Source organism: Cuculus canorus, chromosome Z (genome assembly GCF_017976375.1).
Source record: "Cuculus canorus isolate bCucCan1 chromosome Z, bCucCan1.pri, whole genome shotgun sequence".
Taxonomy (NCBI): Eukaryota; Metazoa; Chordata; class Aves; order Cuculiformes; family Cuculidae; genus Cuculus; species Cuculus canorus.
The window spans coordinates 68,915,399-68,929,609 of NC_071441.1; the positions used below are offsets into that span (position 1 = coordinate 68,915,399).

At 43.4% G+C, this 14,211-nt stretch overlaps 1 protein-coding gene across 3 annotated transcripts in view; it reads right to left on the bottom strand.

Moving 5' to 3' along the window:
* The window catches only part of DNAI1 (dynein axonemal intermediate chain 1), a 156,075-nt gene that overhangs the window by 110,399 nt on the left and 31,465 nt on the right, over window positions 1-14,211 (bottom strand). For 2 of the 3 annotated variants that reach the window (XM_054055264.1, XM_054055262.1), the window contains 3 exons: window positions 9,295-9,376; window positions 8,468-8,585; window positions 6,343-6,386 (listed from right to left, as the gene is read on the bottom strand). In XM_054055264.1, coding sequence (XP_053911239.1) covers window positions 6,343-6,386; window positions 8,468-8,585; window positions 9,295-9,376 — 244 coding nt within the window. The remainder of the gene's footprint in view (window positions 1-6,342; window positions 6,387-8,467; window positions 8,586-9,294; window positions 9,377-14,211) is intronic. The other variant, XM_054055263.1, reaches the window with a different exon arrangement.

Genomic DNA, 14,211 nt, shown 5'->3' on the forward strand with positions numbered 1-14,211 from the left:
AAAAAGGCCCAGTGAACTGCAGGCAGTCCAGGAATCTACTAGAGTGCGTGGAGGAAACTTCCTGGTATAGGTGATAGAGAGCCCAACCAGAGGAGAGGCAGTGCTGGAACAATTGTTCATTGGTGCAGAAGAAGGTACAGAGGTAAAGACTGGAAGCAGCCTGCACAGCAGTGCTCATTCCCTAGTAGAATTCTCAACCCTGAGGGGTACAGGATGAGTAAAAAGTAGTGCCAGGACCCTGAACATTGGAAAGACAATTTTTAGCTGTTTAGGGCATTAGTGCATGGGATCCCTTGGGAAATTGCCCTCCAAATAAAGAAGCAAACATGAGCTGGGAGATAGAGACATTTTTCTGAGGGTACAAGCTGTGGAAGAAGTCGGGTAGGGGAGGCAGAAGGTCAGGATGGCTAAGTCAAAACCTCTTAGCCAAACTAAAACATGAAACTAAAATGCCTAGGCAGCGGAGGCAGGGACATAGATCCCAGGGAGATTATGGGGATATGGCCCAAGAGCGCAGGTAGGGAATCCAGAAAGCCTTGGCTGAACTTGGCTAGAGATACAACAAATAAAAAGAAAGGTTTCTTCGGGTACATAGGATAACACAGGAACATGAAAGAAAGTGTACATTCCTTGATGAGTGACACATGAGATCTGGCTACAACTGAGAAAGAGAAGACTGAGGTACTCAGCAACTTTTTTGCCTTGGTTTTCTCTGGCAAGGGCTCAAGCCACACCACCCAGGTCATAGAATCCAAAGACAAGGACTGGGAGAATGAAGCACTGCTCACCATAGGAGCAGATCAGATTAAAGATCATCTTAAGAATCTGAATGTGCACAAGCCCATTGGACCTGACAAGATGCAACCAAGAGTCCTGAGGGAACTGGCAGATGACATTGCAAAGCCAATACTCATCATGTCTGAAAAGTCGTAGCAGACTGGTGACACTACTAGTGACTGGAAGAGCCAAAATATAACCCCCATTTTTAAAAAGGGAAATGAGGAAGACCTAGTGAACTATAGGCCTGTCAACCTCACCTCTGTGCCTGGCAAGATCAGGGAGCAGATACTCTTGGAAACTGTGCCAATCCACATAGAAAACAGATAGTTGAATGGTGACAGCCAGCATGGCTTTACCAAGGGAAAACTGAGCCTAACAAACTTGGCGGCCTTTAATAATGGGGTTACAGCATTGGTGGATAAGGGAAGAGCAAATGACATCAGCTACCTGGACTTGTACAAAGCATTTGATGCTGTCTGGCACAACATCCTTCTTTCTAAAATGGAGAGATGTGCATTGGATGGATGGACGGACCACTAGGTGGATAAAGACCTGTCTGCATGGTCACAGTCGATGTTGTAGTCAACTGCTTGATACTTGGGTGCAGATCAACAATGAGTGGTGTCCCTCAGGGGACCTCATTGGGACCAATATTATTTAACATCTCTTTTGGGGACATGGGTAGTGGGATTGAGTGCACTCTCAGCAAGTTTGTGGATGACACCAAGCTGAGTGGTGTGGTTGATACTTTAGAGGGAAGGGATGCCATCCAGAGAGACTTGAGCAGGCTAGAGAGGTGGGACCATGCAAACTACATGACATTCAGTATGGCCTGTTAGGGGCGATCCCAAACATAGATGCAGGCTGGGGGATGAGTGGGTTGAGAGCAGCCCTGTGGAGAAGGACTTGGGGGTGTTGATGAAAAACTGAGTATGCACCAGCAGCGTGTGCTCACACCCCAGAAAAATAACCCCTGGGCCACATCAAAAGAGGTGAGCGCACAAGCAGAAGCACTCAAACAGGGGCGTGCTTGTCAGAGAGGGTGTGCTCACATCAGCTTGAGAGATCAGTTCGAGAAGGCAGGGCACACAGGGAGGGCACGGTTCCAGTGCTCGAGAGCCAAGCTCGGTTACTGAGAGGGAGCCCAGCCATGCTGCACAGGGGGAATGGGTACAAACTGGAGAGGGGCAGATTTAGACTGGACATTAGGAAGACTTTCTTCACCATGAGAGTGGTGAGGCACTGGCACAGGTTGCCAAGGGAAGCTATGGATGCTCCATCCCTGGGGGTGTTCAAGGCCAGGTTGGAAAGGGCCTTTGGCAGCCTGATCTAGTGGGATGTCCCTGCCTATGGCAGGGGGTTGGAACCAGATGATCTTTAAGGTCCATTCCAACCCTAACTATTCTGTGATTCTATTCTACCAGCATGACCAACAGGTCAGAGGAGATGATTCTGCCCCTCTACCCCACTTTTGTGAGACTGCATCAGGAATACTGTGTTCACCTCTGGGGCTCTCAGCATAAGACAGACATGAACCTGCTCCAGCGGGTCCAGAGGAGGACCATGAAGATGATGAGAAGGCTGTTGCACTTTCCCTGTGATAACAGGCTTACATAGCTGGGTTCAGGCTGGAGAAGAGACGACTTTAGGGAGACCTTATAGCATACTTCCAATACTTAAAGGGAGCCTACAGGAAAGCTGGTAAGGGGCTCTTTATCAGGGATTGCAGGGACAGGACTAGGGGTAACAGTTTTAAGCTGAAAGAGGGGAGATCTAGATTTTAGGAAGAAATGTTTTCCTGTGAGGTTGGTGAGGCAGTGGCACAGGTTGCCCAGAGCAGCTGTGGATGCTCCAGCCCTGGAGGTGTTCAAGCCCAGGCTGGATGAGGCTTTAAGCAACCTGATCCATGGCAGGGGAGTTGGGTCCTTTCCAACCCAAACCATCGAATGATTCTATAATTCCTCACTCGTGCCTCTCAAATTCATATTTGGTTGAGAAATATTTTGCTAGAAAACAAAGTGTTTGGCCCAGCAGAAGTCTTTAGGGCTTGGAACAGGCTGTATACAAACCTAAGCTGTGTGTCATATGAAGCTGATCTTCATTTTTATTAAATCTCTGACTGAATAGTGGATTGGAAATTCCCTACTAATTATTCTTCCACTGTTTGCTCTGTCGACTGAGGAGGTCAAGGCTTCTTGCACAAAAAAAGGGGGAGGAAAATGGCATACCTCCAAGCATACTCTCTCAGTCCCTACAGGATGACTTTTCCTCTCTAGATGTGAGCTAGTTTTGTTACCAGTCATTTTTTTTATCCTAATCTCTAATTTAAATGCCTGATTCTGCAAACACCCATCACCAGTTATGGTGTGTAGAATGAATCCTCCTTTCAGTTGCCTGTGCAGGATCAGATCCTGGCCAAGAAGCTGTCTGTAAGATGAGAGAATCATGTTCCTTGATCATGCCAATCTTATTTGACACTAACCTTTCCATCTTTTCTTTACTGCCTTTCCTAGAGAGAATGCTTCCCAGTGTTACAGAAAAGCTAGCTCCTTGACGAGCTGTACTTCATCCTTTAGTGCTACAAGCTTATGGAGCACTGAGGATGAATAGATGCAATTAACAGAATTGCAATTGGCAGAACTGCTGACCAACAAGACCTTCAGCAAAGCAATGCCTACACGGTATAGAGGTGAGCAGGAAGCTGCAGTACCTTGCTGATAAAAAGACACCTGGAAAATTTTCTCCTCTCCCTCTTCCCTCTGAAGCACCCTGAACATTTCCTATTCAGGAATCTCCTTATTGCAATGAGCATCCATCAGCCTCAATCAGTGGAGGGCAGTAAATAAGACTACGCATGTTCTTTAGGCAATGCATTTGAGAAACAGGAAAATATAAGACTATCTACAAAGTTTACTCAGTCCTCCTGTGTCTATCTCATCTTATGTTGTAGGAGAGTCCAACAAGAGCTGGCTCATGGCCGCAGTGCTCAACCATGACTCCTCAGCACCTGGAAGTCTCAGGACATCTATTAAATACCAGCTCTTCACTGTGAAAGCTCTGGCCCAGATTTCATACCAATTTAGCTCAGTCACAGAGTCATAACAACGCTTACTTTAGTTACAGTCACAGCAGTATAAGGATCCTGTACTAGCATTGCTCATGTTGATTTTACACAAAAACACTAGAGCAGTATAGGCATCTTTACTGGGTCCACTTCTGTCTGCATGAGGGCCCACTTCAGACCCAGCACTGTGAGGAACTGAGTAGATACCTCTGCCAGATTCCTCAGATTGCCAGTGCTTTGGGTGTGAATCCACATTCGACTGGCAAGTTATATCCACTGAGTGCAAAGAAACATCAAGATAAAATATATTTGTCATATAGATACTGGTTTTCCGTACTCAACTCATGTGCTGACAGATGAAACTGCTCATAAAAAGACATCTCTGAAGGCTCTCAGAGACACACTTGTTTCTGTAACGTGAACTGAGGTGACTGTTAAAGACCTGAGCTTGTGTTTATGGTGTTCCCTTCAGCAAAGCAGAACACAAACCAAACACCCATTGCAGCCTCATTGAACCATGTACTACAGGTTGTCAGTCTAGCCAGAAACTCAGCAATGTCATTTATGCAAAAACAAAAGCAGAAAGACAGCTACTCCTGGTAGAAATAAAAATTAATTCCAGCCAAGCAGGGCAGATCCTAAATTGCAAATGGAGATGACAATATTTCCTTGTTCAGAAGCAACTGTCTCTTGCCAAAGAAACTCCATTAGCAATAGAAACCCCATCCAAATAAATCACTGGTGAAAACTCCAGAAATGGGATACAAAAACAAGGAAAAAGCTTGGGCTCTCTTTGTAAAGAATTCCCCACACTGGAATAAAATGGACCCACAGTAAACAAAGGCCCTTTTGTTTCAAAAAATATATTTTGGGCAGTGGGACAAATGTATTACTTCTATCTTGGCAGTGCTCCCAAACACATGCTGTACAAAAGACTGGTGATGTACTTGTGGCCAGGACAGACTCAAAGATCTGGGTTCTGTTCATGGGTCTACTCAACCCTCTGTGCAATTCCAGGATTATTCCCTCTGGGCCAAGATTCACTTTAGCTACCTAAAAGACAGACATCTAGGCTAGATGCTTTGCCTCAGCTCATTCCACAGTCCATAGGGAGAGACCATCCCTTCCACAGGGCTACTCAGCTCCTCTCTTGGACACCAGGCTTATGGCAGGATGGATGGCTACTGGGTGTGCAGGTCTGTCATTGCTGTCTACAGGGGAAGCTGAAGGCAGAGAATCAGCTCCTAGCTGTTAGCTGTCTCCAGCTGGCTGAGATAAATCATGCCCTCTGCTGCTGCTATAAAAATGGGATAAGAAGCCTTCTCTTGCCCACTTAGATGGTGAGCCTTAGGGTCTGCCTTCCTCTGCATCCATGTATTATTGTCCTTGGCACAGTGTGTCCTGGCAGAACTAACACAAACAACAAATACACAACCCAGAAAGCATACATCAGGGTCTTCCTTAGTGTAGCAAGTTAAAACAACTGTCTGAACAGGCTAAGCAGGGAAGCTCATCCTTGAGCTTGTATCTCCCCTCCTGCACCTGGGTGGCAGGGCGGTGGGAAAGCACTGCCCAATTCCTACACCCTCTGAGCACAGGGTCTCTGAGCACAGGGTCTCTGATTTTGCTGTGCTGTAGAAGGTGAGGAATATCCTGAGCACTTCTCAACATGCTTTCTTCTGCAAGGGCTGATCTCAATCTGCTCTTTATAATAGTTGCTGCCTGCTGAATTAAAGAGACTGTCAGGCCAATCTAGGCTCCTTGGCAAAGTAACAGGAACATTTTCAGGGCTCAGATGAGCAGAATTTCATGACAAAAATGTCATTTTAAGAGGAAAGCAAAATGTTACAATATTGCAAGCAGAACACAATCTTTAGTAGTATGGATGAAGACATCCCATCTGTTTGCATTGTCAGAGCACAGAGAAATACAAGAGAATGACTATTTGGGACCGCACCAAAGGTCCCTGTAGCCAAGAACCTTATCTCCAAGAGCAACTGCTTAAATACTGTAAAAGCCTCAGCAAATATTGGTTCATCCCCTTGCACAAGCTCAGAGCTTCCAGCAACTCACAGTTATAAACTACAGTTTTTCTTTGCAACAGCAGATTGGCACTCCATGAATTTATCTAACCTCTTTTGAATCTACGTGTATCTGTCCTCCAGGTCACAAAAGAAGGAAGAAAAGTTCCAAAATTTCATTAAATATGATATAATTCTGTTTTTAATTTGTCTCAGTCCTGCTACTCTATAATTTCATAAGTTCTCCCTCATTCTCGTATTATGGACAGTAACGTACATTTGACCCCTTTTCACTTTTCCCATCCCACTCAGGATCGTACAGACACATACCAAGTCCCTCTCCCTTGATTCCTTTAGAAGTCCTAGTCTTTTTACGCTCTCTGTTACTGAAAGCCCCAGAGGATTGTATGATTTGATCTCTATGCACCTGTTTAATATTTTATATCTATCAATGATGCTTTTGCATTTGTTACTTACAAGAGCCATATCCCACTGCAATCAGATCCTTGTATTTTGGATTCCTGTAATGAGAAAATAAATATAAGATTGCATTTATTATTAACCATATAGTTCCACAGAAACGGATAGTGTTTCACACATTAATATCAGAGTCCATTCTCACAGGACTGCCTGCAGTCTGAGGGCCTGACCCCTTGAACATACACACTAGTAAAGTTCCTGTATGAGTAACTCTTCCAGATACAAGATGCATTAAAAAAATAGAACATCAGAAGACCAGAGCAGTAGATGTAAAGGATAAAAAGGGCACAGACAGACATGATGTCAATCAGCATCTCTTGGCTTATCCATTTCATAATCATAAAAAGTCTACTTTTAAAAAATAGGTCTTCGAGGAAGGGAAAAAAGCAGGAATGTGTCAGTTTCCATCTTTCAGGGGCAAGAATAAAGGCATTTCTAAACCACAACAGAATAACACCCAATAAACTTACTTTCCCTCCCTGTTGTTAAATAACGAGAGACGCTTCAAAAGAGAGCTAGCAATTCATTAATTCATGATCATTCCCACAGACTGGGAAGGGAAATTCTCTTCTGACCCAGTTGGTGAACAGGATATTTGCTGAGGTATACTGACTATGAGCAATTATACATTTTCTATATCTTCTAAAGTCCCCTTTTTTGAAAAACATCCACTTTCTTCACAACTTCTTCTGTGTGTGGACAGTTGCTACAGGATTTACACGGGACAAAGGTCAGTCGAATTTCTGTCCCTGAGCTCACACAGCACAACCAGTGGGTAACAATTCCATTAAATGAATGCATATGGAAATTATCTAGTGAGTGTTTTTTCTCTGACTTGCTATTATGAATTGATAAAATAAAACCATTTCTCTTTTCATTTCTCCTTTTTTCACTTGGGCTAATACCTAGGCATCCTAATGCTCCTGCTCAGCCCACTAAATGCACTTTCAGTGCTAACAATGTGAGTATAAAAATTAAATTAGAAAAGCTTATTACATAAGGCAGTTTAGAGCCATTCTTCCAATTTCAGGGCTATCTTTCTGTTATCATTTCCTGGAGACAAGAATAACAGCAGTGCAAACAACCTATAAAAGATGCCTTTTCTCCCAGTTTTACACCTCATTTTACCATTATTTTGTAATTCTCACACCACTGCATCCTATTGAAGTATAATAACTGAAGTGGCTTGAAATGACAGAGGACAGCAATTCTGCTCAACCTCTCCATAGATTCTCTCTGGCAAGACACAGATGTTTTTAAATTGCTCCACAAACAAGTGAGCAGAGGCTCAGCTGCAGAGTGGCACAAGGCAGGAGCTGACTATGTATGTCTCGTGCTCAGTGCATGAACCAAACCAGTTTTGGGGAACATCAAGCATGTTAAAAAGTAAAAGGACTCATTCAGGGCAGTGATGAGTATTTTTTTCATGGTAATAGCAACAGTGATAACATTTCAGAAAAAGAGATGTGATTTGAAAGTATCAGTGATCAGTTTGGGACTGACCAGGAATAAATATGCAAAAGCAGACTACAGGGCAAATGCCTAGTGAACTCAAGTGTGTGAGATCCCAGTATGCAAATGCCACTGCTGTATGGACAGCAATTAAATGTACCATGCATAAGGGTTTTGTTTTGTATCAGTGCCTCATCATCTTAAAGTCTATGGTGCTACCAGTCTGTCACATGCAATATTTGCATTTCCCTTTCTGTTGCTTCAATTCTTCTGTGTTGATACCTGTCAAAAACATAGAAGCAATCCCTTCTCCTCTCCTGGGCTTTTCAGGACTGATTCCTACAATATATTGTCCAAAGATACGATACGTCTGCCCCAGCTTTCCCAGGAAGGGACTCTGCTCTGCTAACTGTGCTCATTTTGCCCTAGTGCTGCACAGAGCCTGCTGCATCTTCACCTTTTGCTGAACGGCACAAGCCTGGCGTATTCAGCCTTGCACAAGGTCCTTTGCATCCAGAAGCACCAGGCTTGTCCAGGCGCTGCCGAAGCAGATAACTGTAATTATTTCAAAAAGCGTTACCAGAGAAACCAGCCCTGTCTTGTAAGGTGCCATGACATTGAATTCCACTTCCCTGTGCGGAACAACCAAGTTTGAAATAAAGAGACTTACCAGGAGATGGCAGTAACTGCAAGTTTCTTGGTTTTGTCACACTGGAACTTCCACAGTGGGAGAAGGGTTCCTTGCTGGCCTCTGAATTCATCCGACTCATCCTCAAAATATTTAAAATCTAAAACAAAGAATCAAAGCAAACATCCTGTGTCTAAATTGGAAATAAATCAGCATGGTGCAGCACCTGGTAAGCTTTAACAAGCACTCTTTTATCCCCACAGCCTCTGCTCAACCCAATCATTACTATAAAAATTGTCTAAGCCCTTAGGTCTAAACATTAAACCAGCACCTAAGCTCTTTAAATGGGTCTGACCAAGCACTAAGTCCTCACACAAAAAACAAACTATGATCTATCAGCAGACAAAGAATGAACAGGAAAGCAGAAGCCTGGAGCAAGGAGTGTCCCCCAGCCACTCCCAGAATTAGATGTGTCCTTTCAGGAGGGAGCTGAGCAGAGACAGCCAATTCCTTGCAAAATACTATGTTGCTGTGGCTGGGATCTGTATGCCAGCATAGAGCTGTCTGGCACTGGATGCTGTCAGTAATACTTGTACCCCGGAGAGAAGAACCTGCTGAGGGAGGGGATGCCCTGGGAAAGGTGATGCTAACCAGACCTGCTGTCCCCAGGAAGCTCAGAGCAGGGCTGATGTGGCTGGCCTATGGCATGCCCACAGTCTGATACACTGTTTGCATTCAGTGAGTCAGCAGGTTCCTAATCCTGCTCATTTTAGCTGCTTCCCTGTCCTGTCCTGTCCTTGCTATGTCTCTGGCCTTTCATCTGCAGTACTTCTGGCCTGAGTTAGAAGCATCTCCCAGCAAGGCCATACCTTCTGCAATGTCATCAAATATGTTCTGATTCACCATCCGCTCCGTTATTTTAGCAGCCTTTGAGATCTTATTTATACCCTGCTGAAAAGAAAAATAAGGAAGAGAAAATGTATTTTCTGTTTACAAGTTCTTCAGACCTTGGACGAGTGAAAAACTTTGATCTTGAATAGAGATAATCTGAAGCTCCTCAGACCAGCACCTAACAATAAGGGCACTTGAATTAAGGCATTGACTTTATTATAATTTTAGTAAGAAGCCATCCACAGCTGAGCTGCAGTAACTTTAGCATTTGTTCCTTATTTAGCTGATCAGGAAGGTACTTACCTGTGAAGGCAGCTAGAGTCTTGTCTTCCTCAACTCATTCAAGCCACCTCATGATAAGATGAGCTAAAAGCACCCACATGATCCCTCTCCCATCTCACTTGGTAATAGTCCATTATCTTCAGTAATGAAATCATAAGTGCCCAATCATGAGCAACCTCTGGTCTCTGCCTGGAGAACTTTGTGGTCTCATAGGTTAAGTAAAGACTACAGGATTTAGGAGTCCTTCAGTCTATCACTAGGCAATTCCAATTTACAGATCCGTAAGCTGATACAATATATAACCAACATTCAGTGGGCAATTTTCTGTTCAGCACTTCTGGAAATGATTTTGATACTGCGGAAAATCACATTCTCCTAGCTAGGGAATACCACAAGAGGGCAAGCCTGAGTACGTGAAGGTTTGCAGATATGCTTCCATGTATGCAAGTATTGGAACTGTTTTGAGGAGCAGCATTTTGCAAGGCCAGCAGTCCCCAGGTAACTGTACCAGTAATACCATGTAAGGATCAGATTGCCTCGGAAGCTATCCTAGAAACAGCAGGCTTCTGTATGGACACAGCACAAAGGTGACCAATGGGGAAAAAGTTGTCAGGCTGTTGAAATGGAAGGAGACAACAGTGGATAACAAGAACAATCCAGGTGGGTAGGGCAAGAAGCAGCATGGACAAGTGGGTCAAAGAAAGAATAACGGGCTGTGTGACTGGCAGCAGGTGGCTCGTTGGTTTGCTTGTCTGACAAAGCCTTGTGCCTGATCACCACAGTCTTACAACACGCTTCTTACTGAAATCTATTCCAACTATCTTTTTGTGTGAGTGTGCTCTCTATTCTCTGTGTGTGTATGTGTGATCACTACTAAAATCCAAACTGGATTAACTGGCGAGTAAGACAAGGAGCCTGGCTGCCAGCAACTGGAAGGACAAAGCTTAGAAGTCCCCAGATTTGCTGGACCATGAGGATGATGCCTGCACAGCTCTGTGCAATGATGTGAGAATGCCAAGGCGTATGCAAAGTACTCAGAGAGCATGCTGTTCCAGCGACCTGGATCCCTATCTACTACCACTGCCCCAAAACCCCATGAGTGCTTCAAAACCTTTCATCTTCAAATCCCTGCTAGGGACTGATGTCTGTCAGCCCAGCATGATTTCCTCCACACTGACGACATTGAAAAGAAACTTGCCATCCTTGACACAGCTCACAGTGTGACCTGAACATGAAAAGAAAAAGTGGAACGACTTGCCAAAGCCACACTGCACAGTCACAGTCAGAACCAAGAACACAACTCCAGATTATGTGTGTCCCAGCCCTCAGCTTCTTTCTTGAGCTCTGCCCAGAGTCAAGGGAGACAGAGTCTTGCCTTGAAGCACATGAAACTCAACAGACTATATAAAGATGACAGAACAATGGAGGGGGGGAAAAAGGCAATTCTATAAGCTGCAACACTTTTGATAAATCCAAAGTTTGCCTACACTTTCAGTGATGTGTATAGTCATCTTGTCCCATCTTAGAAAGGATAAAGTAGAACTTTGAAACAAGTTCAGAGAAGGGCAACAAGAACAGTCCAAACCTGGAATAGTTTCTGTGCCAGGAAAAACTGACTAGGCTGGTACTTGCCAGTATGGAGAAGAGATGGCTTGGGAAGACATGAAACAGGTCTGTGAAATCCTAAATGACCCAGAGAGAATGGACAGATATCAACTGTTCACTGTCTCTTCTGGTACAAAAAGTAGTGGAAGTCAAGTTCAAAATCAACATCAGGAGGTGAACTTCACAGAGTGCAACTCCTTGTCACAGAGTGTTGTAGATGCAAGAATCCTATATAGTTTCAAGGAACACTGAACAAGTTCTTCCATGTATGTGCCAATTTTAGGAAACAGCTGAAAATAGTTGAAGGCTGGAAGAACATTTGAGACCGGGATATACTCTGACTGTGTTCTTGCCTTTCCTTATGCATTCACTTGTGATAGGAGCCTTGATCTGAGTCAATGTGGCCACCCTCATGTTCTTCAAGTTTTCCCTCGAAGTTCTCCTTGAGAACAGCATGGAGAATTCACTGTCATGTTCAGAATTTAAGAAAGCACAGGAAAAGAGTTATTCAAATTTTAACACAGTAAGATATTCCCTAGACATTAGGAATTCATAAGCATTAAGAGAAACTAATCAGGGAGAGAAAGAGGACATTTTAAATGTCTCAAGTAGAAATCAATACTCTCAATTGCTGGGGGTTTTCTCTATTGACCTTTAAGTTGCTGTCATTTCTTCTGCCACAATAAGACCTGTTTTTTTTCTAAAACACATCCTTTAAAAAGGCAATGTACCTTTGCTATCACTTGTCCAGCAATGTTGGGATCATGACTATAAAAATACCATTAGCTGCCACAAGCATATTGCTCTGAGTGAGCTCAATTGACAGAGTCTAAGTGTTGAAAAGGTTAAAATTTGATTTAGAGAAAAAGAAGATCAACAAACAATATTTTTTCCTCAACATTGCAAAAGTCATACTTATGAGACATAAAGAACAGATCCCCTGGAGTCCTGATGGTTCATCAGGTTTGTTAGCTTCCATTCACCCCTTATGCAGGCAAAAAAATTCTCTTCCATGTTAATATGCGCTTGCCACAGGAAGGAGCTGGGGAAGAATGGCAGTGCTTTAACCTGCAAGGACAAGTAGGAGTCACAATTCCAGGTCTCTTACATGTCCAAGGAAACTTGCACTGCAAGCATTCTGAATTTCCAAACTAAGACATCGTTCTAGAGTGAAGATCAGAAGATAAGGTTTACTTCATGTGTTCTCAAAGAGGAATGTTAGATGCTGCATCACCTATGATGACACCGAGCTGAGTGGTGTGGTTGATACTCTAGACGGAAGAGATGCCATCCAGAGAGACCTCAGCAGGCTAGAGAGGTGGGACCATGCAAACTTCATGACATTCAGTACGGCCAGGTGCAAGGTCCTGCACCTTGTTAGGGGCAATCCCAAACATAGATGCAGGCTGAGGGATGAGTGGGTTGAGAGCAGCCCTGTGGAGAAGGACTTGGGGGTGTTGGTTGATGAAGAGCTGAGTATGCACCAGCAGCGTGTGGTCACACCCCAGAAAGCCAAGCCATCCCGGGCTGCATCAGAAGAAGTGTGACCAGTAGTCAGGTGAGATTGATTCTGCCCTTCTACTCTCATGAGACTGCACTGGAAATACTGTGTTCACCTCTGGGGCCCTCAGCATAAGAAAGATATGGACCTGCTCAAGCGGGTCCAGAAGAGGACCACAAATACTATCAGAGGGCTGGAGCACTTTCCCCTGTGAGAGCAGGCTGAGATAGCTGGGTTGTTTAGCCTGGAGGAAAGCAAGCTCGAGGGACACTTTCCAGCAAACTTCCAGTACTTCAAGATTGCCTACAGGAAAGTTGGGGAGGGGCTTTTTATCAGGGAGGGCAGGAAAAGGATGAGGGGAAATGTTCTTTAAACTGAAAGAGGGTAGATTTAGATTAGATAGTATGAAAAATTTTTTTTCCTGTGAGGTTGGAACGTTCTATGAGTCTATGATTATATATATGATTTTATATATATATAGTCAATAGGAAGTAGGCCTTAAACAAAAAAAAGCCTTGTAAATACAGAAACAACATGTTTATTTCATGGAATTCTTCCTGCAATGCAGGAAACTCTCCAGATGAATTGAAAGTCTGCTTTCCTGTTAGGTAGATATGCTCTCAACAGTGCAGCAATGAATAACTGCATTAAACAGGGTCAAAGTAAGTTATTTTCTCATTGAATTCTGTCCTATTTCACGTTTTATTTATTCTGTATGCTACTGAAATAACTCTTCAGTGGAAGTGATAGGTCTAATTTATCCTTTCTTTTTAAAAAAAAGATCTGTTCAAAATTAATTTTTTTGTTGTAGGCCAGTTGTGGGCTATCCAGCCAAATGTAATGAGAGCTCATCAGGTAATAAATCTGTTTCAATTTTTTCTGTGCATAAATTATTTTTAGAACAGCAATAATGTTAATTGAATCATATGTAAGATGTATAATGGGATAGTACTTTCAAAATAAATATCTTGGTCTCATTCTTTTATTCATTAACACTAATTTCTTTACAGTTGCCTCTCAGCAGCTGGTCAGTTGCAATGTGTAACTTCAGTAAAATGAAACATGAAAAGAGCTCTGCTTATATATAACTGCACATCCAGAAGTCAAATTCCACCCTAAAATATATATGCTGCAACTACAAGAACTCCTAGCTTGCAAAGAAAAAAGCATGGTTGTCATCTTTTGCCCAGCCAACACCTCCATGCACTGCAAACACCCACTGCAAATCCCAGATAAAGTCCCCCAGGCTGAATCCCATCAGGGAGTTATTGATCCCCAGAACTGAACTCATCTGTTCATTTTCACCATTTGCTTCAAATGGCAGATGGAAGACAAGGGTGTCAGTAACAACTTGCCCACTCTCAGGGATGACTAGGACCAGGTGAACAATAATGTGAAGGTTAGTTGCCTTTGAATTTCAGCTGTTATTTAAAAAAGTATTGTGGTCATCCAAGACCTCCCAAATGATAACTATGACCCTGTGGGCTGGGCTATCTCACCAGACATA